At 24.8% G+C, this 27,133-nt stretch overlaps 1 protein-coding gene across 1 annotated transcript in view; it reads left to right on the forward strand.

The window, feature by feature from the left end:
* Positions 1–25,973, forward strand: part of LOC129971549 (pre-mRNA-processing factor 40 homolog B-like) — a 42,509-nt gene extending 16,536 nt beyond the window's left edge. The window contains exons 11-27 of the mRNA XM_056085425.1: positions 609–746; positions 1,141–1,232; positions 3,825–3,933; positions 4,070–4,220; positions 5,150–5,283; positions 5,369–5,483; positions 5,580–5,671; positions 5,804–5,920; positions 6,510–6,566; positions 7,778–7,858; positions 9,105–9,200; positions 10,431–10,520; positions 11,807–11,933; positions 14,252–14,313; positions 14,399–14,548; positions 24,727–24,762; positions 25,639–25,973. Coding sequence (XP_055941400.1) covers positions 609–746; positions 1,141–1,232; positions 3,825–3,933; positions 4,070–4,220; positions 5,150–5,283; positions 5,369–5,483; positions 5,580–5,671; positions 5,804–5,920; positions 6,510–6,566; positions 7,778–7,858; positions 9,105–9,200; positions 10,431–10,520; positions 11,807–11,933; positions 14,252–14,313; positions 14,399–14,548; positions 24,727–24,762; positions 25,639–25,722 — 1,731 coding nt within the window. The 3' untranslated portion in view covers positions 25,723–25,973. The remainder of the gene's footprint in view (positions 1–608; positions 747–1,140; positions 1,233–3,824; positions 3,934–4,069; positions 4,221–5,149; positions 5,284–5,368; positions 5,484–5,579; positions 5,672–5,803; positions 5,921–6,509; positions 6,567–7,777; positions 7,859–9,104; positions 9,201–10,430; positions 10,521–11,806; positions 11,934–14,251; positions 14,314–14,398; positions 14,549–24,726; positions 24,763–25,638) is intronic.
* Positions 25,974–27,133: the final 1,160 nt, after the last annotated feature.

Here is a 27,133-nt window from a genome sequence, read left to right on the forward strand (position 1 = left end):
TAATTTGAGAATTAAAAATCTCAACTTTCCTTAAACTCTTGACTTATAAATTTGCTGAATTCTGAAGCTTAGTTTCTGCAGATTTGTAAATAAATTTATTGTTGAAAATCTATTGACTAGAAATACTATCTTCACATTACCAATTTGAAAATGCTTAATGAATTATTGAAGTAAATATGACATGCATACATATCTAATTTACTTTTTGTCAGAACACATTTAAGAAGAATATTTTTAGTGTGTAAAGGCTTTGGAAATGATCAGTTTAAATCTTTTGCTAATTTTCTATATCATAATATACCATATTGTTTCTTTAATTGACTTTCTCCTTCACTCTTAAATGCATAAAATTGATTGATTGATTGAAAAAAGTTTAAAAGTGAGTTTTACTTTGCTCTGTTATTCGATATTTTATTGGTAACATTTTTAATATATAATTAAATTTAATTTTGTTTTAATGTTATATAGATAATGCTGTATAATTTCACATCTTATTCATGTATTTCATCTTATTAAAATTTGTAATTAGTTTTATCATTTTTTAACATTTGCTGTGTTGATGATTTTTTTAAAACAATTAAATCTGCTAACATTTATTTTTATTTCAGAATGTTCCAAGTAATGCTACTTGGGAACAAGCATTAAAACTTATTGTGAATGATCCCCGCTATGGAACATTAAAAAAGCTGAATGAGAAAAAGCAAGCATTTAATGCTTATAAGACTCAACGGTCAAAGGAAGAAAAGGTTTGTTATTTTGTCTGTTTGCTTGAATGGCTGAGAAAATGATACTTAAAATTTTTATTATTACTATTTAATTATTGATCTTTTAATAATTATTTTTTTAAATCGCTTGTGAGTATTTTTTTTTTTTTAAATATTTTCCTTTCATTATTTATCCATTCATTTATTTTTTGCTAAATAAAGAAAGGTCACTGCAGAATTTAAGTTTGAAAATTTACATTAATGTTATGTAACTTCATTTTTACTAAATATTGCATTTTAGTATTTGCATTAGTCAGTTAGTAATTTAAGTGGCTCAAATTTTCTTATTTAGAAAACAGAAATGACCTTATTTATTTTAAAATTTTCAATTATTTATAGATAATTTTATAAAAAATTTCAATCCCATTTTATTTAGGAAGAGCAACGTCTAAGGGCAAAAAAGGCTAAAGAGGAACTGGAAGTGTTTTTACAGAACTGTGATAAAATGCATTCTTCCCTGAGATACAGGTTTGTGTTTTTATTCTTTACTGTTTGTTTTGGTTTCTTGTATATGAAATATACAGGTGAGAATTATATTATTATTGATCTTAAAATTATGACAAATTTCCTTGATTTTCCTCTCTGAACATGAAAAGATAATTTTTAGATTTATATTTACATGTAAACATGATAATTTAATAATCCTGTCCGGCCAGGGACTGTATAAAAATTTAGATTTCATAATTTTTTTGCAATACATTTATTGACTCCAACAACATGAAATATAATTCTTTACATCATTTTGAGTATTTTTTTTCCATTTGTAAATATATGCTTGTTTTTGAAATTAATTATTAATTCATAATTAGAGTGATGATTCTGAAAATTTTTAATAGCATTTATTTCTTGACTTTGGCACTTGTTTTATAAAAATAAAAAGCAAGTGTTTATTATGTAAGTTATAATTTATAAATTAAAATCATTTTTAAAATATTGAAACTTAAAATAGCATGTCATCGTATTGATATCATGAAACAGATAATTGTTTGGATATTAAGGTATTTAAAAAATAACTTTTTCTAGTAAATATATCTGTAGTTACCAAGATATTTTAAAAGCATAAGATTTAAAAAAAAATAAAAAATGATAGGCTCTCTATGGAGAAGGTATTTTGAAAACTTAGGTTTTTGTGATTTGGTAGCGAATATTTCATTGCATTAAACACAGGCGAAAAGCTTGTTTTTTTAAAAATATTTTTACCCTTATATTGTAAGTAATATTATTTTGAAATATTCTAAAACTATAATAGAAGAAAAAGTCAATCTTTTAAAAGAATTATTTTAATAAGTTTCTCAATCCTCTGAAAATGCGAGTGCAATTTGGACTCTGATTAAAAAAAATATTGCATTATTTGATGTTCTTAAAAAATATTTTTATTGCATAAATACATATATAAATTTCTTTGAATAAATGCAAATGGAAGTATAGTTTGAAAAACAAAATTTTTTTCTTTCTTTTTAAGTGACTATGTATCGTAATTGATCATTTCAATATACTGAAACTTCTGTATTCAGATGCAAATTAACATGGCCATTTTGAACTTCAGAAAAATATTTTTTTATAAATATCCTTTATATATTTACATAATCATTTTATAGATTCTTAAAAAAGATCTATAACTATTAAAAAATATCCTCAATCATTCTCAGATTACAAATATAAATTATTTTTAGAATCATCTCTTGTTATATTTGACTACATTGGTAATATTAAATGTAGAGAATAATAATTATAAATAAAAATAAATAATTATAAAATGTGAGTGCAATTTGGGCTGTTGATTAAAAAAACAACAACATTCCATTGTTTTATTGTTCTTAAATATGTTTATTGCAAAAAGACATATTTGATTTTTATTAAATATTTATAACTCTATCAAATGCCAAACAGTATATTTCTTTGAGTGCATCTCATATTACAACAGTACATAATTGATTTAAAAGATTCTGCAAACTAACTAAAATCTTAACTAACCAAGCATTAATAAAGTATTAATGCTTGGTCCACATTCTTATAGTTCAAATCAAATATTTTTTTGCTGAAAGCAGCTCATTTTTTGAAAAGTTGAAAATGCAGTATTATGAGAATGATAAATTATCTTTACTCAGACAACCCAGAAGAGCTGTAAAAATATAAAAGTTTTATCATAATTTAGCAAATAATAAAAAATATTTCACGTTATATATAGATAGGTTGTTGCAAATTCTGGAATATGTTAAAGTTTAAAATTTTTGATTATTCATTTAAAGTAATTTTTTTCTAAGTTAATTTAATTGGTTAGCTTTTTATTCCTAATGAATAATCGTTCCTAATCATCCAATTTTGTTAATCAGAGTTATAATTATTTACATAATATGTGGTTCTCCTTTCCATAACTAATCTTTTCAATGTATTCACCTCTAATGAATAATATTTTAATCTGCAGTTTTCTTTTTCCTTTTGTAATCTTCATGGAAGTATATTTTTAGCTAACACACTGATAATACTTTATTCTTGATATTATCTTAAATGGCTTAAATTTTTTTTTTTCTATTAACTTAGCCTTTGTCACTCTAAATAAGAGTTTTTAATAATATCTCTCCATTAGAACATTAGAATTCCTGATTCAGTCTTATTTTGATACTTTCTGTCAATGTAAATTCATCCATTTTTAAATTTTAAAACATTTAATTACTTCACTTGTTGCAGAAATTTCTAAATTTATCATCACACATGCTCTCAATCAACACTGAAAATCTGTGAACTTGTACTCTTCCATCTTTAATTTTTGCAGTGATATGTTAAACAGAATCAAGAATTTTTCAATAATATAAATTCTTAAACAAATTCTACTATTCTGTTTTATGAAGATGAAATAATGAATTACATGTGTAAATAAACAGTTGAAGTTATGGTCTTGTCATTTCTGAAAATATGTTGAAAATATATGAATGTTAATTTTAGATTTCACATAATGAATGAAATGTGCAACTAATGTCATTAAATTTTTCAGTAGATGTTAGAATTTGTTGAAAATGAAAGTTTTTATATTTTAGGAATGTATTTGTTTATATTTTATAGGAAAGCTCAAGAAATATTTGGCGATTTAGAAGTTTGGAGAGCTGTCCCAGATCGAGACAGAAAAGAGGTTTATGATGATGTTGTTTTCTTTGTTGCAAAACGAGAAAAGGTATTTAAATTCTTTTTTTCATATCGTTACATATAGTTTCCCTATATCAGCTAGTGTTCTTTTGTTCTCTTTACTTGCAATTCTTTGCTTTTCCATTTGTTGCTTAGTGATATATAACTTTAATATGCTTTTTTAGGAAGAAGCCAAGGCTTTAAGGAAAAGGAATATGAAAGTTTTAAGCAGTATTTTGGATGCCATGACAAGTGTAACTTATCGAACAACTTGGGCAGAAGCACAGCAGCTATTGCTTGATAATCCACAATTTGCCGAGGATGCAGAATTGCTCAGTAAGACTACAGAATATTTCTTTTTATTACATATTGTTGGTTGAAATAAAAAGATTATTTGTATTGTGTCAATAAATATTTCAAGATGATTCTTGTTTCAGCAGATAATAATCAAATGCAATTCTGTTTGGAAAATGCAGTGAAATCTTAAAGAAAATTATTAGGATGTGAAATCAGTAGCTGAATATTGACCGAAAAGCAATTTGAAATAATTTAAAGGAGTAGGGATACAAAAGGACGTTTCATGTTTGAATTCTTTGTTATTCAGTTGTAGAAAGTTTTAATCATATTTTTGTTAGTAATAATGAAGTAATTCTATGTTTAAAATGGCTAATTGTGTGTGCAACAGAAAATTGATTGCATGAACAAAAGTATCCTAAAGCAGAGAGACATATCACAAATTATGGTAGGTAGAAATAGACAGCAAGGAGAGAGAGAAGTGTTTATATTGTGGCACTTAATGAAATTTCATTTATTTTTCATGATGAGGTGCTGCTTCAAATTCAGATTTTAATTTATAATAATGATTCTAAATAAAGTTATAGTAGGTAGTTGAGAGAAAAAAATTAATACTGCTTGAGCAATCTGAATTAATCTCAGAGAGACTAATTAGATACTTTGATTTAGTTATTATCTAGCCCCTGTCTTTAGGCTTATTGTCTTCTACTGATGCGCATTTTATTTTACAAAAGACTTTAAAAAGTCAAGAGGAAATAAAAAATCCTAGATATATAATAAAATATTATTTTAATTTTATTTTAATATTTAATTTAATAATTTAAATAATTCTAAAAAGGAATAATTTTTATTTAAAATTAAACCGTAGCCTTTTTTTTCCCCTTTAAGGTTCAACATCATGAATCAATTTTGATTTTGAAATCATTGATATTTTATGTAATATGTTTATTTATTCTAATTTTTTTATTCAGATATGGATAAAGACGATGCTTTGATAGTCTTTGAAGAACATATAAGACAGCTTGAACAAGAAGAAGAAGAGGAAAAGGAGCGTGAACGAAAGCGAGTTCAAAGGCAGCAACGTAAAAATCGTGAGGCTTTTGTGGTAAATGTTTTTTGCATTACTTTTCCATTGTAATTTTAAAATAAATTTGAAAATCAGTGAAAAATAATTTGTTTCTACTATATAGCGACTTCTTAATCAACTTCATGAAGCTGGTAAACTAACTTCCATGTCTCTGTGGGTGGAATTGTATCCCACTATCAGTGCAGATGTTCGTTTCACTAATATGTTAACACAGCCAGGTAATATCCAAGTCAAAACATTAGAGTTATTATATTTGAGTAAGATAAGGCTTTGAAGTATTTACATGATTACTTATGCTTTTTAAATATTAACAGGATCTACTCCACTTGATCTTTTCAAATTCTATGTGGAAGAATTAAAAGCACGCTTTCATGATGAGAAAAAGATCATCAAGGAAATACTAAAAGTAGGCTAGTTTAAATTATCGTTTAGAAAGTTTAATTTTATTATCTTCATAAATATAAATATGAATGCATTGACATTTTTAAGTTTTAATAGTTGAATTTTGAGTTTATACTATTTTATATATATATTTCAGGAAAAAGGTTTTACTGTGGAAGTTTCTACAACTTTTGAAGAATTCGCAACAATTGTTAGTGAAGACAAAAGATCTGCTACTCTAGATGCTGGAAATGTCAAACTAACATATAATAGTGTAAGCTTTTTTTAAATAGTCTGTGAAATTTGATAAATGCTGATAAGTTTTTATTTACAAGTATTTATTTATTTTCTCATTGAAAACTGTTTCTTTTATTTAGAAATGGATTTAAAGGGATTTAAAATTCTATATGTATACTTAAATTATAGAAATTATGATGAAATTATGCATGATATTTTTTTTATTTATTTAATGATATTAAACTGCTCACAAGAAGACATCATATGTAGAATATTTTATTGGATTTAAATTTGAATACATCAATATAAAATAAAATTTTGAGATTGATTTCAATTTTAAATGAAATACTGTTTACAAAATTCTCAATTTATTGGATCAGTCATCATGTTTTGTTTAAACAAAAATAATTTCATTATTACTTACTGTTATATAAGTTCATGAAGTAAGGGAGATTATTTTGCCAAACTCTTTGCTATATTAATATTGAATTATAAGATTTTTTTTATTGAAATTAAATGTAAGGGCATTAATATTTTTGTATTTAAGTATTTTTATTTAACATATTAATACCTTTAAAAGTATTTCTTTATACTTATACTTTTTGTTATTTATTTATTTATTGTAGCTTTTAGAAAAAGCAGAAGCTCGAGAAAAAGAAAGATTGAAAGAAGAAGCAAGAAAAGTAAATATTTAAGTTTCAAAATTTGGAATCCAATAATGTTAATGAAAGTTTTTGTGTTATGATGACTAATATGCACAACTGAGTATTTTCTCATTGGTTTTGCAGATACATTATTAAAATAAAATAAAAAAGTAAATCCTCATAAATATTAATTTTTCGGGTAAAATTAGGCAGTTGAGGCTACAGTTTTTGATGCGTGTATAGTTATTTATATGTTTTATATCAAATATATGTTAACATATTAGTACATCTTTCTATGACATTTCTGTTCCACATAAGTTCTTGTTACCAAGTATAACTTATACAAAATATATAAATATTTATAATTAAATAAACAGCATAAACTCAGTATCAGAGTCCAAATTCAGAAAAGTTAAACTGCATTGCTATAAAAAAATTAAATGTTCAATTGTTGTTCTATATGGCATTCACAAGTAGTAGTAAAATAAATAGTTAATAGTTGTAAAATATTGGGCTGAATTGATTGCAAGACTTTCAAGCCATTAGAAATATTTTTTAATATATTTTTTTAAATAAAAATATTCAGTAAATAATTCTCAATTGGTATTGAAAATAAATAATATTGACATAATTGTCAATCATCTGGCTTGTCAGATTTATTGTAATCTGACAAGCCAGATCGATTACAAAAAATCAATTAAAAAAACTAAATAATGCTGATAATATTAATATCAGCTTGATATATCCATCACTATATATTTTTAAGATAAATATTTGATCAAATAGTATTTATTGATTGATATATTTAAAGGATAAAGTGTTCATTGTTATAAATAAATAATAAAAAAAGGGTTAAAATTTCATAGTTTTCAATGGTGAGTCATTGTTAAAATCTGAATTCACTTATATCATTGGATATAATAAAAATTTATAATACCAAGGTAGTTTGATAAAAGTCATAAAATAATGTAAAGCTTTCGTATAAAAGAATGAAAAACTATCTTTCAAGAATTATAGGTAAAATCTGCTCAAATTTTCTTTAGTATTTAGTTAATTAAAAAGAAAAATCCTTGTGTATATCCTAGATCTATGAATATTCATATGTACACCATTGTTGTTATCTCTCTCTGTCCCAAAGTTTGGTCTTGTCTAGCAATGCAAGGGAGGCAAACCTCTAGCTTTTGATTATTGAAGACAGTTTTTGTATTGTATATTATTGTACTGATCTATTTCTCATCATTTTGTTATAGCAAAGACGTTTAGAAAATGCATTCCGAAGTATGCTAAAAAATGCTGTACCTTCAGTGGATACAAATGCGGAATGGAGTCACGTAAGTGTTTTAGAGTGATATAGGAAAATTTGTATTTTATCTGCTATAATAAATTATTATGTTTTAGTACGGCATCAGCTTTTTTTATTGTTGCGTGAAAAGATAAGTATATTTTCAATATTTGTAAAGTATATGTAGCCTTTCATTGGTTTGAGAAAAGAAAAGATTTATAATATGTAATTTTTCATTGGTTTGTAAAAGTTAACTTATAAAATTTCAAGCTAAATTAATAACAGAAAAAAATATTATTTAAGGCATTAAGTAATAAGATTAAATGTGAGAACAAATTTATTGAATTTTTTTTTAATTAACTTTTATATTAAAAATTTTAAAATTTCTGTGTGGATTATTATAGCAAGTAAAGATCCTACACTTGAAATATATATATTTTTTATCCTTGTTAAAAAAGATTTAAATGCAAGCATGCCTACAAATGTAAGCATTAAATTTAATACAAAGTATCTTAATGTAAGCATTAATTTTCCTTTATATATTGAATATGAAGGAAATCTATTTTTTCTTATCAATTCCAATTTCTGAAATTTAATCATAATTCTCCAAAGAGTTCACATTTTACTCATTCTTTTTTTGTATTGTATATAAGCTAATTAAACTATTTTTATAATATGAATGTAACCATTTTCTAAATGCACTGAATGTAACTAAATTATTATCCTGTAAGCTTGATAATGCTTAATTAAGTATTGTTTGCTTTCTTTATTGTCAGTTGTTTACAAATGTTGTAAGGGAAACAGATTTGTTACTGATATTTTAAAATTTTCAAACTTTTCCTATTATTTTTTCTGTCTCATCCAATGTTTTTTTTAAAAAATGTACATGCTTTAACATCTTGATATATTCTAGATATATTGGTACATTTAAAAGATCTTTTGGCATTTTGCAAGTTTCTTGTTCGCATTTTTTTGTTCTGTTGCTTACAACTTTATAGGTTGTTGAAAAAGAAAGATATCAAAAATTTCTGATATTAAGGTTTTCTTAATGTAATTTGATAAAAGAAATTCGATATATTTTTAATGTGTTGCATTGAAAAAAAAATTCTCTGAATAAATTAATCAAATTTATAAATTTTTGATCATTATTTATTAAACATTTATGAACACTTCAATTCGGATGTTTTATTAAAAATTTAACTTTCTGAAACATATATATTATATAAATAGTTTTTTCTATTTAATGATTTTTATAAGCTATTTGAATCTGATAACTGCTTTACTTTATTTTTAAGATTCGAAAACAATTTGAAAATGAAGCTCCATTTGAAAATATAACAGTTGAATCTGAAAGAATTCGGTTATTTAAAGAATATCAGCAAACACTTGAAGTGAGTTTTCTTTTTATATGTATATGATGTCTTTTTATTAATTTTTTTAACTCATTCAAGCATTCCATAATCTAACTATCTTTCATCTATTTTGTTCATCATGTATTAAATCTTAATTTCATCTTAGGAAAATGTTAGTGTAAAATAATGATTTTTTTTTTCATGAGAGTTTTTTTTAGTTATAATTTTAAGAATTTTTTGTATCACTTATGGCATTTTTAATTAAATTTAATGTATAATTTTTTAAACGTTTCTGTTAGAATGAATAGATTATCAAAGACTTAAAGTTCAATATCTGGCTAACATTTTGAAATTTTTATCATATATGTTATATATGTACTGCATTAACCATTAATTGCTAAGATTAATAATAAAATTATTTAAAAATATTTTATTAAATTTTATATTTCATTTGAAACTGTTGCATTTTAGCATTATTTTCTTATAACCAGGATGTGCTATATTTATTTAGTAATTAATAGCTACTTCTTACATTTTTGTTAGAAAGCTAGTCATTGTAAGTGCTATTGTATTCATATTTTCTATAATTAATATAAAAGTAATTCTTTGGGCTGTTGTTTAGAAAAAATTATAAATTTGGATTTCAATTGTAGAATTCTAAATACTCATCTTCATTTTGAAAACAATTCTAATAATGTTCCTTCCTGAAATAATTGAAAAGATCTTTTATAACATTACAAGTGATCTAAGACATTATTGCAAAGTGTTATATTGAACTGTTAAGTAAATTTCCAACTGCTGTTGTATTCTGCAGAAAATTAGTTATTAAATAATTCAGATATTTGAGCTCATTCATGCCATTTTTATTTAATGCTTTTTAAATAGAAGTTAATGAAGGAATCAAAAATCTCATAAAATTTCTCCAATTATTCAGGACATAATTACTCTGAGATTTGCCCAAATGTTTTGTCTTGTCAATAAAGATATGGCATGGCATATAGTCATTGTATGAAGTTTGTAAGTATGTGATTTTGTTGAAACAACTTTTGTTGCATCACCTAAATATTTTAAAATAGTTGCTAATGAGCTTAAAATGTTTTTAACTGTGATGCGTTTTTATAAGAATTTACCTAATGTGAATTTTTCCATATAAAAATATTTTTCCATATCTTTGGATTTTTTTTCCTATTGTAACAGATGATTTATTTCTGTTTCATTTTTATTTTATGGATTAATTATAAATGAAATTGCTGTAATTATTGTTTTTAGGAAGCATGTAGTCATCATCATAGTAAGCCAAAAAAGCATTCCAAAAAAGCAAAGAAACAGAAACACCGTTCTCGATCTCAATCCAGATCCGTAAGTATTTATATTTTTATAAATTCTTTTGCTTAATGTGATTTTAATTTTTAAATAAAATGTATTAGTATCCAATGATGAATGTATTGTTTCTTTTTCTTGAAATAAATACAGTGATACAGTTCTTTACTGTCTCCTTAAATGGCCAATTATTTTGATATGCAACTTTCAGCTGTTCTCTGTGATCATATGAAATGGCTATATGTAACGTAATCTTATTAAATCTTTTCCCCCTTTGTATTTTAAAAGAAATATTTATGTTAATCTTTGTTATTAAATGCAGCCAATAGTATTTTCTATAATTCTGACTGTAACTAAATATCAGCCTTTTATGGGCTGTTAAAAAGTGACCATTTGTTGCAATTTCATAGAAAAAAGAGGTTAAAAGTTATTTTGATTTCAACAAAATGCAGAAATCTGCTCATTCTACGCATTTAGCATTTACTGCTTAATGACATGAAATGTATTTGAAATTCAATTGATAGTTCACGATTTGAAAATATCAAAATTATGTATTATAATCATTTTAGTGAAAGTAATCCCTTTCATTAGATGTGGTAATATTTGCTTTGCTCATAATGAATAAATAAAACAAGTTTTGATTTAAAAGCATCTATTAACAGATAATGAAAATCATTTTACATATTACTTGGCTTATGGCTATATGAAATGAAAAAGATTAATGAAAGAAGCATCCTGAAGTTGTTCAGAGTGTTTCAGAAACAGATATTTTTCAATTCATTGTCAGTTATGATTTCAAAAAATGTTATGCTTTTTATTTGCTTGTCAAGAACCAACCCATTTATCATCATTATGAAACTCCAAAGATGAATGACTTTGTGTCTCATGAGATTAATACAAGTTTAACACACATTAAACATTGTTCAAAAATTTAGTTTCATGTTTTCCCACTTTCACCATTACAAAACATGTCACTAATTGTAGATCCATATATTTCTTATTGCAAAATACCTTCTGTATTTAAATACGCATTTAGCATGAGAATGTAAAAATATATTTGGTATAAATTTTTGCTTTTAAGAATAAATATTTTATAATCTTAAAATGAACTTAGATTGTATAATATTTAAGTTTTTATTTTCTTTCATCAAAGTATTGTTATTTGTGTACAAACAAGCAATTTTGGGCAACCAATGATTAACTGATCATTTTATTTTATTTTGAACTTTTTCCTGAAGTATTTACAGTTTTGATCATTTTTGCTGACAATTAAATTGAATTTTTAGTGCTGGTCTATAGAAAATAACAAAAACAAACTTTTGCAGAGATCTGAGTCAGAAGAAGATTATAGGCATAAAAATTCTCGAAAAAAGAAACACAAATCTAGGTCTAGATCGAGATCAAGATCAAAGAGTAGATCTTCTGGAGAATCTAGAGGTCGATCAGATGAAGGTAGGAAAATTTTACTTTTACTGTTTCTGAATTGAATGCTTAATGTACCAATATTTTATTCAAGCATATTTTGATGAAACACTAGCATTTGACCAGTTTTGCATTCAGAAGTAATGTATTTGAAATAATACAGTATTATAGTTTTGTTAATTTTACTTCATCTTTAGTGGTGGAACTTTTTTAAAGGATTTTTATTTCCTTGTTTATTGTATTTATAAATAATATAACTTTTGATTTAGCTTTAGTTTCTCTAAATTAAGAATATAAATGTTTTTATTAATATTCTTGTTTAGTACAGAATTCTTTTAACATGCTGTAAAGAACTGTCTCTATAAGAGTGGGATTGGTACCAAATTTTTTAAAAATGTTTACAGTGATTAATTCTTTTTATTGAGACTTTCCAAGTTCTGCTTTTATGTAATGAAAGATATCTAGAAAAATTGCAGCAAATTTTTCACCTCCTCACCCTTGTCTTTCTCAACTCATAAAAGTTTCATTAGCTATTCTGGTTATTTTTTATCCTGTCTTTGTATTCATTTGAACAGGATTTGGCATTTGCAGATGCAATTGTTTTAAGCCAAATTATGAGATCAAAGTTTTATTTTAAAAAGATACTGTCTTTGTCAAGAAAGAAATTTACAAGACATTTTTAGCATAAGCGTTTGAATTCTAAAGCTTCAAAACTAAAATAATAATCTATTGCTAAAAATATTTACTTGAATTTTATGCAATAGAAAATTTTATTTGCTCCTTTCTTTCTTTTTTCTTTTCATATTAAACATAAAAGGAAAATAAAGTAAAAAAAAAATTGTGTAACTCAGAAAAAGATGTTATATTCAATTTTAAGGCTATGAAAAAAGTGAGGGCTGTTGATAAGGTTTAAATGCATCTATAATATAGTGTAGCCTTAAAATACAATTTTATTACAAAATTTAAATTAATGTATCATGCTTAGTTGTTGTTTAATATATCTCTGAAGAATATTTTATTATTTTAAAATAAACTGTTCATACTTTGTATTTGTTGTCATGACCAGCAAATTAGGCCTGATTTTAGGAACAAACATTAGAAACTATATTAATTTGTGCACAGTTTGCATTTATTTTCTCAACATGCAATTTTTGGAAAGAAAAAAAATGCAATGTTTGATTCATTAACCTTTTTACTAGAGACTCAGCCCTAACGACCATGCAAATTCTATCCTAGCAAGCTGGTTTTTGTTTCAAACAAAGGGTATAGGATCTAAAATGAATTATTACCAAGGAAGTCCTTGCTTTACATCTTGCACTCCTCTTTTGAAACAGAAATCAGCCTGCCAGTATACAATTTGCATGACCATTTGGATCCTGTCAGTTGTGTTAAAAAGTTTCCTTTTATCTCTTGTACTTAAACTGAATGAATTCACATTTGTAAGTCTAGGTTTTTTTTAATTTTATTATGTATATATACGTTTTGTGGAAATGAACATTTTGATATTACAGCATGTTTCAATATATCGCACAAATGGGAAGTTTTTTACCAAATATTATAATCTTATTGTCCTGATACCTACATTTTAAGATTTAATTTTATTGCTTCAGTTAAAGAGGCTTAAGTCTTTTTTTTACAGTATTTTATATTAAATGTATATAAGCATAATGTCTTGTTTTGTTTAGAATAGAATGCAGTTTATTAACAGAAAAAAAATCCACAAATTACTGTATAAATTATCTAAATTTTTTTAATACTGTTAATTGTAAATTAGTGAGAATAAGAAACTGGGTGAAACTTTTAGGAATTAAATTATTTTATAATTTTTAAAATCAGATTTAAACTTTATTCTTGTTTCTTTTTCTCTTTCTATATTTAACCCTTTCACTACTGACCCGGCTGAACTAGCTATGCAAATTTATCCTGGCAGGCTTATTTCTGTTTCAAACAAAATATGCAGGATGTAAAACAGGTTATCATCAAGGATGGCCTTGCTTTATCCCTGTGTAACTCATTTGAAGCAAGAACCAACCTACTTGGTAAAATTTTCATGGCCAGTAATAAAACGGTTACATCTAAATACAAAAAGATTCTCAGTATCTAATTTTCTCATTATTTATAATTAGTGAATTTTTCTTCTTCTTTAATACATTGGTTGATAAATCAATCAACACATCATATGGCTGATAAATTTCTTTTTGCTGAGTTGTAATTTTTTAAAGTGATCTAAAGCCATTCCCCCCTCCTTTTGTTATCAAATATATTCTAAAATGATTGTTTTAATCAATGTAAAAGTTTTGATTTAAAAATCTGATGTACTTACATTTGCCTTTTTATTTTATTTTAAGATGATCACATGAGACGTCACAGAAAGAAGTCTAGGAGGAAAGATAAAAGAAGGTCTCCTACTGTAAGTAATTATTGCATTTAGTTTTCTGGCTGTATTAAGTAGTTTCTAATAATGATAATTAATTACTACTTTTTTTAATTTAAAGGCATCTTCAACTGAAGCTGATAGTGAGGCTGACCGAAGAGGGAGGGATAAAAAGAAGAAAAAGAAAGATAACCGTCATCGAAATCATAGCCCTAGCCACAGTAGCAGTGTTTCAAGAGAGGAAGGTGAAGTGGACCAAGCAAGTGACAAGGTTTGTCGAATAAGTCGCTAACATGTCTTTATCCCCCTCATTATTTCTGCCTTTTCTTTGTGGTGTAAAGGCTACAGCAGTTCAATTTCTATTCTTGTATATATCATATGTGGTACAATTGTATCATCACTATCTTTCTAATAAATGTTGCTTTTCCATATTCCTTTTATATTTTCATTAGTAAAGTAGCAATCCATTGTTCTGAAGCTGTAATTTTGAATTGTCAAGTATATATATTATACTTTGTGATTCCTTTTATTTTGTAATTATGTTGTTGAACTAGAGAGTTGGTTATTATTTATTTTAATTATTCTTTACATTTACATCTCTTGCCTCCAAAATGAAAAAAAAAAAAAAGTTTGATTTTTAAAATGAATTTTTGACTTCTGGTTAAATATTTCTTATGTGTTCTTTCCATTTTTTTGAAAGGGCTTTCTTTAGCATTTATGTAGTAAAATGTAAATAAAACCAATTTTATTCAGAAATAATTTGATCTTTATAAAGATAAAGCTGTCTAAATTACATTGTTGACTTTTAAGATATACTTTATTGTTTATCAAATAGAAGATTCATCTGGTGTAGCTCAGATAAAATAATTGTTTTGATAGATAAGTATATATATTTTTGTTTAAATGCGGCTAAATGGTTTTAAAATGTAAAAGGTTATGTTTTTGTTATTGATTTTCTTTGTAATCTTTCATTGTCTTTTCCTGCTTATTGTGATTTGAAAGATGCTGGTTAGTAGATGTGCTAATGTTTTTAAAAATGAAATTTCCATAATTTCTAATAGATATTTCTTTAAAATAAAATAAAAGTTTTGTGCTGTTTTTGCATCCATATTTTATTTTCCATAATTCTGAGATTATATTATAAATAAAAGAAATTTAAAAAAAATCATTAATTATTTTTTTTAATCTTCTGTAACATAAGACTAAAAGGTATAGTCTTATTTTATTATAAAAATTGTTTATTCTAGGTGATATACAAAATAATTGTCAGAGGAATAAATGATATAATGATTGTCTCTATCTAAGGCAAAAATTTAATGTTGTCTGCAATTTATTTTCACTGCTGACACAAGCCCACATCTTGTGTAAAGACACCTGTTTGAAATAAGTCTTAAAACTATTTTGTGACTTTTAATATGTGCAAAGTATTACTCATTTATGATGTTTTAGAATTCATCTCATCATATAATGATGTTTTGTGCAATAGAAATCTGAAGTCTTGCAAAACATATTTTTGCAACTTAGATGCATGAAAATAAAAATACAAAAATGTTTTTTTTTTAAGGGATTTATATATTTCATATGTATAGAGGAAAATTATTTATCACTCCATTTAATACAGATCAATTTAACTGTCCATTGAAAATTATACATTTAATTTTCTTATGAGTAAACCTATTTTTGTGATTGAAAAGTGACTGTTTTGAGATATTGAGTTCATATTTCGAATCATAACTTATTAAATTATTATTGATATGATTTTTAATCTAGCAAAATGTATCAAAAATAATTTTTTTTCTAACAAACTATTTATCTGATTTCGTGAAATAACACAAAAAACTTTCCTTTCAATTAAACTTTTGCTAGTTATATTTTTTTAGCCTTATTTTACTTTCTGTGCCTTTTGATTAATTTTTGCTTTCATTCTTTTCCGTCAGTTATTTCCATCATTCTCAAAAAATTTATCCCATTTTTTTTCCCTGTACCTTTTTATTTTCCTTTCATGTAGAAGTATTTTGATTTCTAGTGAACTACAAATAATAATTTTTAATTTGCTGTTTGAATAATAGTATAGTTCATTTTGAAATTAGAAATGCTGGTTTTTGTATGTTTTGTTGAATATTAGTAGTAAAATAAGTGCACGTTTGTGTGTCAGCTTGAACCTGAATCATATTCATCTCGTGAATTTAAAGTTTATTTAATTAAGATTTTTTTTATACTAGCGATTTTTGTTTTCGTTCCCCATTCAATTTATTTTACTAATATCCTATGAGGAAACATTTTTTAAAGGAATGTCTATTGTTTTAAAGAAAAGTTTCTCATATATGTCAGTTTTGTTTACCTACATTTTTGTTCCATTTATTGGTTTCCTAAATGATGGCAACTGTTATTTAGTTAAAAAAATATCTGTATGATTAAAACTTAGATAGGAACTTAAAAACTATATTTCTTAAAAAATAAAATTTTTAAACATTTCTTTTTTATTCTAAAATTTATGAATCATAATTTATTTCTATACTAATTGGCCGATAAACAGTGTGATAAATGTTAATAGATGATTTATTTCTATGAGTTTCAATACTAATTGATCTGTAAACAGTGCAATATAAATAGATGATTTATTTTTATGAGTATTATAATTAACAAACTATTACTTGCATTGTCATCATTTTTAAAAATAAATATAAAGGGAAAAATTTGGTAAAAACAAAGGGAATAGGTTTAATTATTCATTAGTTTATAAATATATGAAAGAAAAAAAAAACCTTAAATAATACAAGATACAGCTTGTATACTTTATACAATCAGTCCACTCAATTCATGTATCAATAACTAATTTCTAAACTAATCGAAATGGTAATGTACTTACAATTATAAGAATTTCACTTTATACTTTTTGAGTTTTTAAATATATTATTAAAAAAATTGCAATTTTCCTCTTCATGATAGGTGTATTTCATAAAATATTCTTGATACAATGCAGTTTAAAATTTTAAAAAAGTTACATTTCTTCTTTTAAAATTGACCAAGTTATAATCTTAATATTTCCATTCATTAATGTTCTGAGGTTGAACTTTGTCATCTTTTCATTTTAAGGAGATATATCAAATTGAAATTATGCATACATGATGAATTATTAGATTTTAGATTTCTTTTGATTACATGGCATAAATAAGTGTTAGAACTTTTTGAAAAGACTTTTAATACCTACTTATTTGTGAGTAAGAATATATTTATTTGTGTGTTGTGTTGAGCACATATCATTGCAATTTTGTTGCTTTAGGAACAATGCAATTAAACAAGCAAAAGTTGAAAGACATATGCAAATATTATATTCTAGAGAAATTAACATTGTGAAGAAAATTTTCTTTTGAGAATTTTCACTGAATCAACCTTGTATATACATATTAAAATAGGTGCTCTAAAATATTTATAGCTTCAAATTCCCATTCTTATTCAGAATCTGGAATTGGAAAATTTTGAATGAAAATATGGGCATATATACAGCATCCAGTAGTGGAACTAGAGCTACTGTTCCAGGGGAGAGGAACTTTTATGATTTTAATTGAAAGAAATCAGATTGCAATTCATCTTTATTGAATGAAGCATTCTGGAACTATGAGTATAAGCTTATAAACCCAAAAAATGTTTTCTAGTCCCTTGCAATTGCTGGTAAATTCTCATAATATTTGATCAAATATGTTCATCAGTAAATGTTTTGGATAGAATGCAGATGGCTTGAATTTGGTTATTTTGGATTTTCTTCTTAAATGCTGTTTCATCTTCTATTAAATTTGCAGCTATTTTATACTGGACCATCCTGCAATTGTTTTAAGATATTTTATCTTCCATTGGAATTTGCCCAGAATGCCATTTTAGTATGATAAGTGTGCACATGCACAAATCTTTTTAAGCACATGCTTGCTTCTGAAATGCATATTATTTTGATGCCAATTATTTTAAATTAGCAGCTTTCTAGTGAGAAGAATGAAAGCATTAAATGATTATTGAATGAATGAAAGCATTGCTTTGCATTTAATGATGCCTCTGAAATTAAGAAAATAGAGACAGATATATTTGAATTAGCTGTTTTTGAACTGAATATGGAAAAAGTTAGATCCTGTATTTGGATGGTTAAAAAATAAAATCTGCGAATAAGATAAATTTTATAATTGATGCATTTCCGTCTTTTAAACAAAGGAAGTCATTGTAGACAAATATGATAAAAATATAAATTTTTAAAACTCTAGATCACAATCATATTTTGAATGATGATTTTGTAGTGACATAAATTTGTCCTTTTCATCATATTATTTATCTGTATTACTTTATAATAATATTGGAGAACAAGTAAAAAAATGTTTTATTTTTTACTATTCAATATCTAGAATAAAGTGCAAACATTTTTAATTTGCCTAACTGCTACTTTATAAAAAAACTTTTTATTGTTTCCTGAAATAAATATATCTATGATCCATATTCATTTTAAGTAACTTTTACTATTGTTTTAGTTGCAAAATCGCAGATCTTTCTTTAAAATTGTGGATGCTCGGATATAAGGATTTTTTAAAACTATTTTTTCAAAAATGTGTTTCTTAACTCAATATAAAAATAATTCTTTTCCTCATTTAAAATATTTTTCCTATTAGTCTAAAAAATCCCTAAAGTCTAATCCTTTCTCTAATGCTTAGAAATTGGTTATGTATTTGCAAATGATTAAAGTGAATACCCTGTATATTTCATATAAGAAAACAAACATTTGGATGCTTTTTTTAAAAAAATAATGGATTAATGAAATTTCATTTTGAGGAAATAACATTTCTGAAATTTATATGTACACCAAAAGTTGGAAATTATTCTGAATGTTGATTAAATATTTGAGAAATCTACGAACTTTCTGAAAATGGCATGAATGCTTCAGTAATGCCAAAATATAAAATAAAAAGTTCATATCATCAAAGAAATATAAATGTTAATGTATAGGTTTCTTGAATATTCATTTTATTTATGAGATTATTAGAGAATTTCATTTTTATACTAATATTTTTATGCATCTTAATCAATATTACACAAAAATATTTACTTTACTAACTGTAAAAATGTATTAATTCTGTCCTGCAAATCCTAGCTTTCGTTTGATACAAGATATCTACTTCTAAAAATTAACTGTTAATTAAAAATACTTCTATTCCTGATTGTTTCTTAATGGTTATTTATCTAAAGTACTTTTTAATATCCTTTCTTCAGTTCATTAAAAAAAAAATCTAGCTCATTAATATCATGTCTTTGCTTGAAAACTACTAATATTTTGGGAAATATTTGATCTTATACATATTTCATCATAATGATAAAAAATCATTCTTATGCTAATAAATTTAATTGAAATCAAGTTTTGCATTTAATTGATTTTCCTACAAAATTTTGATCTAAATTTCAATGTTGTATATAAATGTGCAATGAAGAAAAGAAATCTTGAGTAAAATTTATTCTCACAAATGTATAGGAATTACGAAAAGCTAGTTCTAATTTTGATGCATAAACATGATGTACAGCATAATTTAAAAACAGCCTATAGTTAAAGCTAATGTGTATCATTAATAATTCATCATGTATTTTAATTATTAAAACCCTGTTTTAGTTTCATTAGACAATTTTATAATTCACTTCAAATATTTGAAGGCAGAGAAAAAATTGTAATAAAATATGAATGCTTATTGCCCAATAAATAAATTTGGGTAATATATAATGTATGATTCTGTTGAGCAAACTGCAGAGAAAAAGACTGAAAATTTCCACAACTTTATATACATATGAAAGATAACCTATCAAGAGTGATAATCTATTAAAAAATCAATATTGCTGAAAATTGTTATTTTTTATAGAAAAACTATACTCTGTTATTTTTAAATGTTAGCTTAACTGAAGCTATTGTGAGGAAATTTTAATTTTTTCTTTCAACTTCGATGAAAGTATATTTCAAAACACAAATTTCGATTACCTTTCATTTTATTGCCCCTGATTTAACATTTTGTGTACAGCATTTCTAAATTTCATTGCCATTTATTGTTTGTTTGCGGTGAGCTACAAATGTCTAAACTATTTATTTCAACATTTTTTCAGTTCTCATGCAACATCCGTTTTTCAATTTTTTGTATGTTGAATCCAATTTTAAATTTTCATTTTTAGCTGCCTTTCTGTTACACAAAGACTGCTAGACTTTATTTTACATATGAAGTTAAACTTTTGCAATTAATTCTGGACACTTTCTTAAAAAATATTTTAAAAAGTGAATTTTTACATTAATCCAATAAATTTGATATTTAGTGTAAAAAACAAACAAAATCCCCTTCATTCTAGAAACAGATTCTCCAAATGTTGCAAAATACATGTAAACTATGTTTGAGAGTTAAATTTCTGATGAACCATTTTGATATACCTGTTTTCTTTTTGGAGAAATAACAGTGACCATAAAAATTTCTGTAACTTCTGTGTCATTAAGCTATCAGTGTAAGGAGAGACAAATATTTAAAAAAAAATTAGTGGTTATTGATACCATTTTTTTTTTCTATTTGGTAATGAAAGAAGAAAGTTCAAAGTACTTAACACTCTGTTGCTTTAACTCTATTGAATCAAAATTTTTACTATGGGAGTTCATTTTACAAATATAATAAAATTCTTACCTATTTTATCCCAGAAAAATTTCTTTATATATTTGTTCCTTTTTTAAATTGTGAATTAATTTTGAATATATATTTTAGTAAAAATATGAAATTAAAGTTTAGTTAAATCATATTTATGCAGATGTTTACCAATTTAATTTTGTCTTGTTTAAATACTAATTAAATTTATTCATTTGATCTGTTAATGCTAGTTAACATTTCAATAAATGATATTTATTGCACCTAGTTCCAATCAAACTGATATCCAATTACAGTTAGATTTGAAGCTTTTTCATTATATATGCTCTTAAAAATTGCACAGAATGAAAAAAGGTTATAATGTTAAATGTATCTTTTTTGAAATATTGTTATGAATTTTATTTTACAATTGCATTTTTGCATATATTGTAAAAAGTATTTACATTTACTATCTATAAAAGTTCTCAGTGTGGGAACAGTAGAATCTTTAATGATAAATTAGAGGCAAACCATACTTAAATGACACTGATTTAAAATTATCAGTTCAAGTGCTTTTAATTATTCTACAAATTATATTACACATTTTAATTTATATACTTATAATCTTCTCTTGACTGGGTTTATTAAATCATGGAATATTTTCAAATAAAAACAAGATAAATATTTCCTTCATTTAGGCTCTGCCAGTAACAAAACATTCTAAGTTTTTCATTTATTTACAATATATAAGAAGGGTTCCAAAAAGGTTGAATTAACTTTTTATCTACTACAGATAAGAAATAGCAGTCACTGAAAATTACAAAAGTGTTCAAAATAAGGTTGTTTGAAAATTGTTATTGAAAATTTGTTATTTTGTTATTAATGTTCCCAAAGTTACTCTTGTTGCATTTCTATACTATTTCTCAGACAAAAATTAATCAATCAGTTTTTTTTTTTTTGCTACATCTAGATTTCTATTTTTTAAAAAAAATTATTTTGCAAAATTGTATCTTTGAAATTAACTGAATTATACTCTATAAAAAATGTTAAGAATCATTTATGAAAGTAGATATAGAAGTATTTCAAAAACTGGAAACAGTAAACAGTGGTCTTGAAGATTTTTGGTTGGACTTGCATTGCTCTTAAGAAATTTCTAAGGCTTGACATTTTTAAAATTTAAAGTAAAAAATAAATGAAAAGAGGAAGAAAGTTTGCTTTTAGGGTAATATAAAGCACAGTTTGCAGCTGACATCTGAAAGGATGAATTTCTATATTATTTTTTCTTTTAGGTAAATATAAAGGTGTCAATTCATGTTTATTTGAGAAACATAAAAAATGACGGTGATTCAAATTTTGATTCCAATTTTCATTGTACTGATTTTATTTTACATCAGTAATAAAATATTTCATTTGTTTTTTGCTTCATATTAAAGTGACTAGTTAATTTCATTTGGATATTGGATTTTTAACTTTGATACTTCACTTCTTCTCAAGCTTCACTTAAATGATTTAATATTTTCTGTTTTATGCCAGAATTGCTTGTTTCTTTAACAATAGAGAAAATCTTATTTGCTTGTAATTTAGAATTCTTTTATTTAGTATTACATTTTTTAGAAAATTCAATTTTATTTTTACAAATTAGTTACTAACTATATATGCCAGTGCATTAGTATCGCGAGAGTTGGATCTAAAAGAGTATAGTACACATTCTGAAGTGTAAAAAAAATTATCTTTGGATTTTCATATTCCATTTTAACTCTGAATTGTTATGAAAATGTGGACAGTTTTCAAAAGGTAATTGTTCTTTTTTAGTTTAACTACAATAAAAATTCAAAAAGTTAAAACTCTCTTTTTCTACTTAAAAAGATCATGTAAAATAGGAGCAAAGTATCAAATTTTAGTGACTAACTTATCTGCAGTGAACATGAGTGCATCTTAAAAACATGCTCAGTTACATTCACTGTATGATAGTAATGTCATGAATTACATGCTGTAATACTATAATAAAACAAATTTCATTATGTACAAAAGAAAAAATAAAATCCATGAACAATCCACATAACAACAAAAGCCAAATTGATGTTGCATTACTTTCTGCTACTGATTTTTAAACTAACTGGAGTGAGCGTTTGTGCACAAAGTGCTGAATAATCAGCCTACATTTATCGTTATTGAAATACAAATGTTAATCAAATATTTTTATCCAAAACAAAGACAAATTTTTTACTTCAATCACATCACCTAAGGAAACTATCTGTTTTTTTATGCTGCAAAACTTGAAATAGAAAATTCCCCTTTAAAATAATAATAATAAAGCCATTTTTACAGTTGAAAAATATGTGTCTGGAGACAAAGCCTTTATCAGTTGTAGAAATTACATGCATCATTAAGAACTTGGAACCTGAATACTAATGTCAGATAAATAGGATAATAATAATGTAATAATAAATAGAATGTAGTTGGTTTAAAAGTTGTTCATTTGATTTTTTCTTACTGAATACTTTCCTCATTAATGCATTTGATTTTGGAACTAAAGGCATCTGATGTTTGCCACTATATTGTGGTGACAAAGTCCTACATATGTACAGATTAGTATTAATAAAACTTAGTTTTACATTAGATTTGAAGAAAACATTTTGAGAACTGTCTATGATTATATTTTAAAGTCATGTCTATAGGATTTGAAATTCTTACTTTACATGACCTCTTATCATCCCATAATATTTTTTCTGATCCCTTTCTGCTACAATTATTTTAATTTCCATTAACATCTTTCTGATCTAATGCATGTAATTATTGATTTATATATTCTTATTTCTGCTGTTTTAAATGATAAAAAAAAGTGGTACAAGTAATCTTTTCCTTTTTTTGTACAATCTATTTTATGCAGCTTTTTTTTTTCAATGATTGAATTACAGAAAAATTGTAACTGGCCATCTTTTTCTGTAGGGATTAAATAAAAATCAAAAAGTAAATGAAAATTAATAACAAAACTAATAAAAATTTGTTATTAACCAATTTAATTTAAACTAATAAAATTTTTTTATTAATTTTTGAAAATTAATAACAAAACTATATTATTAACACCAACTAATTTCCTGTCTTATTTTGATTTTTTTTAATTGTTTCATATTTATTTATCTACCAACATTTAAGAAATCAAAATAAAGGAAGAAAGAAATTAAGCATTTATAATGAAAAAAAATTGTTTTCCCAAGCATCAAATATACTGTAAATTAATGAATTTTGGTCTGTATAGCTTTAGTTTTGGTATACTTTTTCCAAGCGTATATTAAATGTTGATTATGTATTGTTTTTTATTTTTGCTGATTTCAGTAAATTAAAGGCCTATATTTTAGAAAATGTTGAAAATTTTTAGTTACTGGGGAAAATTATATTTTCAAGTGTAAAATTATTCACTTCTTCCAACATATAATTGTTTCAAAGTATGAAGTAACTAAAGATTTCATACATCAAGTAATACCAGGTTTTGATATTAAAAAGTCTGTGCTTTTTAAAAACTAAATATGATGTTTTGAGAACTAGAGTTGATCAGCCCACAGGTTGTGCTAAGATATTTTCCTTCAAAATCATATTGAACCAAAAAGTTGTATATTGTTCTATAGTTGAGACTATACAACAATATACTTTAAGAGTTGAACTTATATTAAATCATAGTAATAGTAGTTATTTAATGAAGTTAAATCAATTCACTCATAATTTTAATGTTTTGCTTGGTTAATGCTTTTTTGATATATTAAATTTATTTAACAAAAAGAAACTTAGTGCAAACACTTGCATTTGCTTTATCTTTTCTTCATGCTAACTACAGACTGGAGTTTTGGTTGATATCCATAAGTCCAAAGTGGTGAGTTAATGTTAAAGATTTCTCATTTTAATTACTTTATAAATATTTTCTTCTATACATTAATTTTGCATAAATTCTTTCATCTTAAAAAAAAGAAAGGGTAAGGCAGAATGTTTGTATTATTTTCTCTATTACAATGAATTTTATCAAGTCTCAGTTTTCAATAAGTATTTAGTACTTTCATAGCCGTATTCAATAGTATTAAAATAAAGGACTATGTAAAATTTTGTTAAAGTTTATATAATTTTTTTAAAAATTTCAGATTTAAGTTTTGAATTATTTATATTTGTTGTTTATGAATTATAAGTTCATGCATTTTTATAATATGCATGTGCTTATTAAATTTTGGTTGATATATGCATATTCAATTTTTTGTTATGAAAAGTGCAGAAAGATTTTTGCTTTTCATTCTTTTTTTTATGATTATTTCCGCTTTAGATGTAGATATTCATTTTTTTTTTTTTTTGCTAATACATGATTACTTTTTTTTTGTTTTATTTGTCTTTTAATGTAACAGGTTAATGTACAAGTTATTAATATGTTTCATATTTAATTTTTTCCTTTAACCTTTTTAAAAATGATATCACCTATATTTTGATTAATTTTTCTTTTAATTAAGATGATTTTTGATGAAAAAAGTATAAAAATATTGTGGAGAAAATTGCACAAAATTAATTTTTTTCTGTGCGATTTACCTGTTAATTAATTACTAATAAAAAAAAGTGAAACATAATTGAATAAAAATTTTGTTTTTCTATTAAAAAAGAATTTGTTTCTAAAAGAGCTAAATGAATTATCTATCTATTTACAAACCTCTGATTGTAAAATGTAAGAAATGTCTTTCTGTTTATTTAAATATTTGTTTTTTTATTTCAGAGATATTCTGAAAGTGATGCCAGCGAAGAAGAGTTGGAACACCGTAGGCGAATGCTGCTTCAACAACTGAAACTTCACCAATAAAAAAACGTCATTTGTTGAATGGTATTTTCATTTAATACTCCAAAAACAGTTTTAATTTCAATTAAAAAAATTGTTACTCGAAATTTTAGGACTTTGCCATTGAATTTATTTTTAACTTTAGGTTCAAAATCATGAGAAGCAATCAGTGATAATTGAATCAAGATCAATCGAAATTATAATTCTTATATATTTTTGTATTATATATGTAAACTATTTCACACCATTTCGTCAATAAATATCATTCATCAATATTTATAGAATTGTATTTTCTTTTAAAATTTGTGATACGAGATTCACACATTGCTGTCACAAATGATTATTATGATTGTCCAATTTTTCATTAATGAATCAGGTGTAAGAGGAAAAAGCCTATGATGTGTAAGATTATCTATACTTATATATAAAGCTCAATGTGTGTGTGTGTGTTGGCGCTCTACAGAAAAGACCATTTGACCTACAGCTACCAAATTTGGTAAGTGTATACCTTGGAGGTCGGGAATGTACACCTGGGGTCCCCTTTTTTGAAATTTTAATTATTAATTAAAAACTAACTTTCCCGCTAAAAAAATCCTTTCATTTTCCCCACTGCTAAATGAATAAGGCTTCAGTTTTTTTCCCCCTTTTTTTCCTTTTTTTTTTCCAACAGCAATGAGGCTAGGGCTAACATTTTTCGGCCTATTATTTCAAACGATTCTATTTCCTTAATGTTTTATGCATTTAAAATTAAACATTGTTAATTAATCGATTCGATCTTTCAGATTCATTCTGAAGTACTTTTGAATTAAAATAAAACAGATTAAAGGAAATTAAAAATTTCTAATCTACATAGCGTTACCGCTACTGGCGTAGAAAAATTCACGCATTTGCATTACCGTAACTGGCGTTGAAAATTCACGCATGCGCATTGTATTCTGATTGTTTACATTTCAATGGAAGCGGACTCGATTTAAATTATTTTTAGGTTAGTTGTATGCTTTTGTAATTAAATCGTATTTTTGTTAGTTTAAGTTCATCGTTTTTTAAGTAGTTTTTTTAACCTGTTTTCGACCGATTATTTTAAACGATTCTGTTTATTTTCTTAGTGTTTGATGCATTTAAAATTAAACATTGTTAATTATACCTGCTCAAGATGAATCTGAAAAAATTTTGTAGACAAATTCTTGAGATATTACATAAATTAAGAAAGATATTTTTTAGTGCCCATAAGGTTTAAATGCTGAGTGACTCTGTTTTCAGTAATCATATTAAAAAAAAAATGCTTTGTTTCAGTAAAAAATATTATTATATTAATTGCAGATTAATCATTTCCACTTTAATTTAAAGCATAAATTCTACGGGAGCTAACAGAAAATTGGAGAGATACAGATTACGTTATGATTGAAGGCCTCTATAATATTCTGAGTAATTGAAA

The sequence above is a fragment of the Argiope bruennichi genome, chromosome 1 (assembly GCF_947563725.1).
Source record: "Argiope bruennichi chromosome 1, qqArgBrue1.1, whole genome shotgun sequence".
In the NCBI taxonomy this organism is placed as follows: domain Eukaryota; kingdom Metazoa; phylum Arthropoda; class Arachnida; order Araneae; family Araneidae; genus Argiope; species Argiope bruennichi.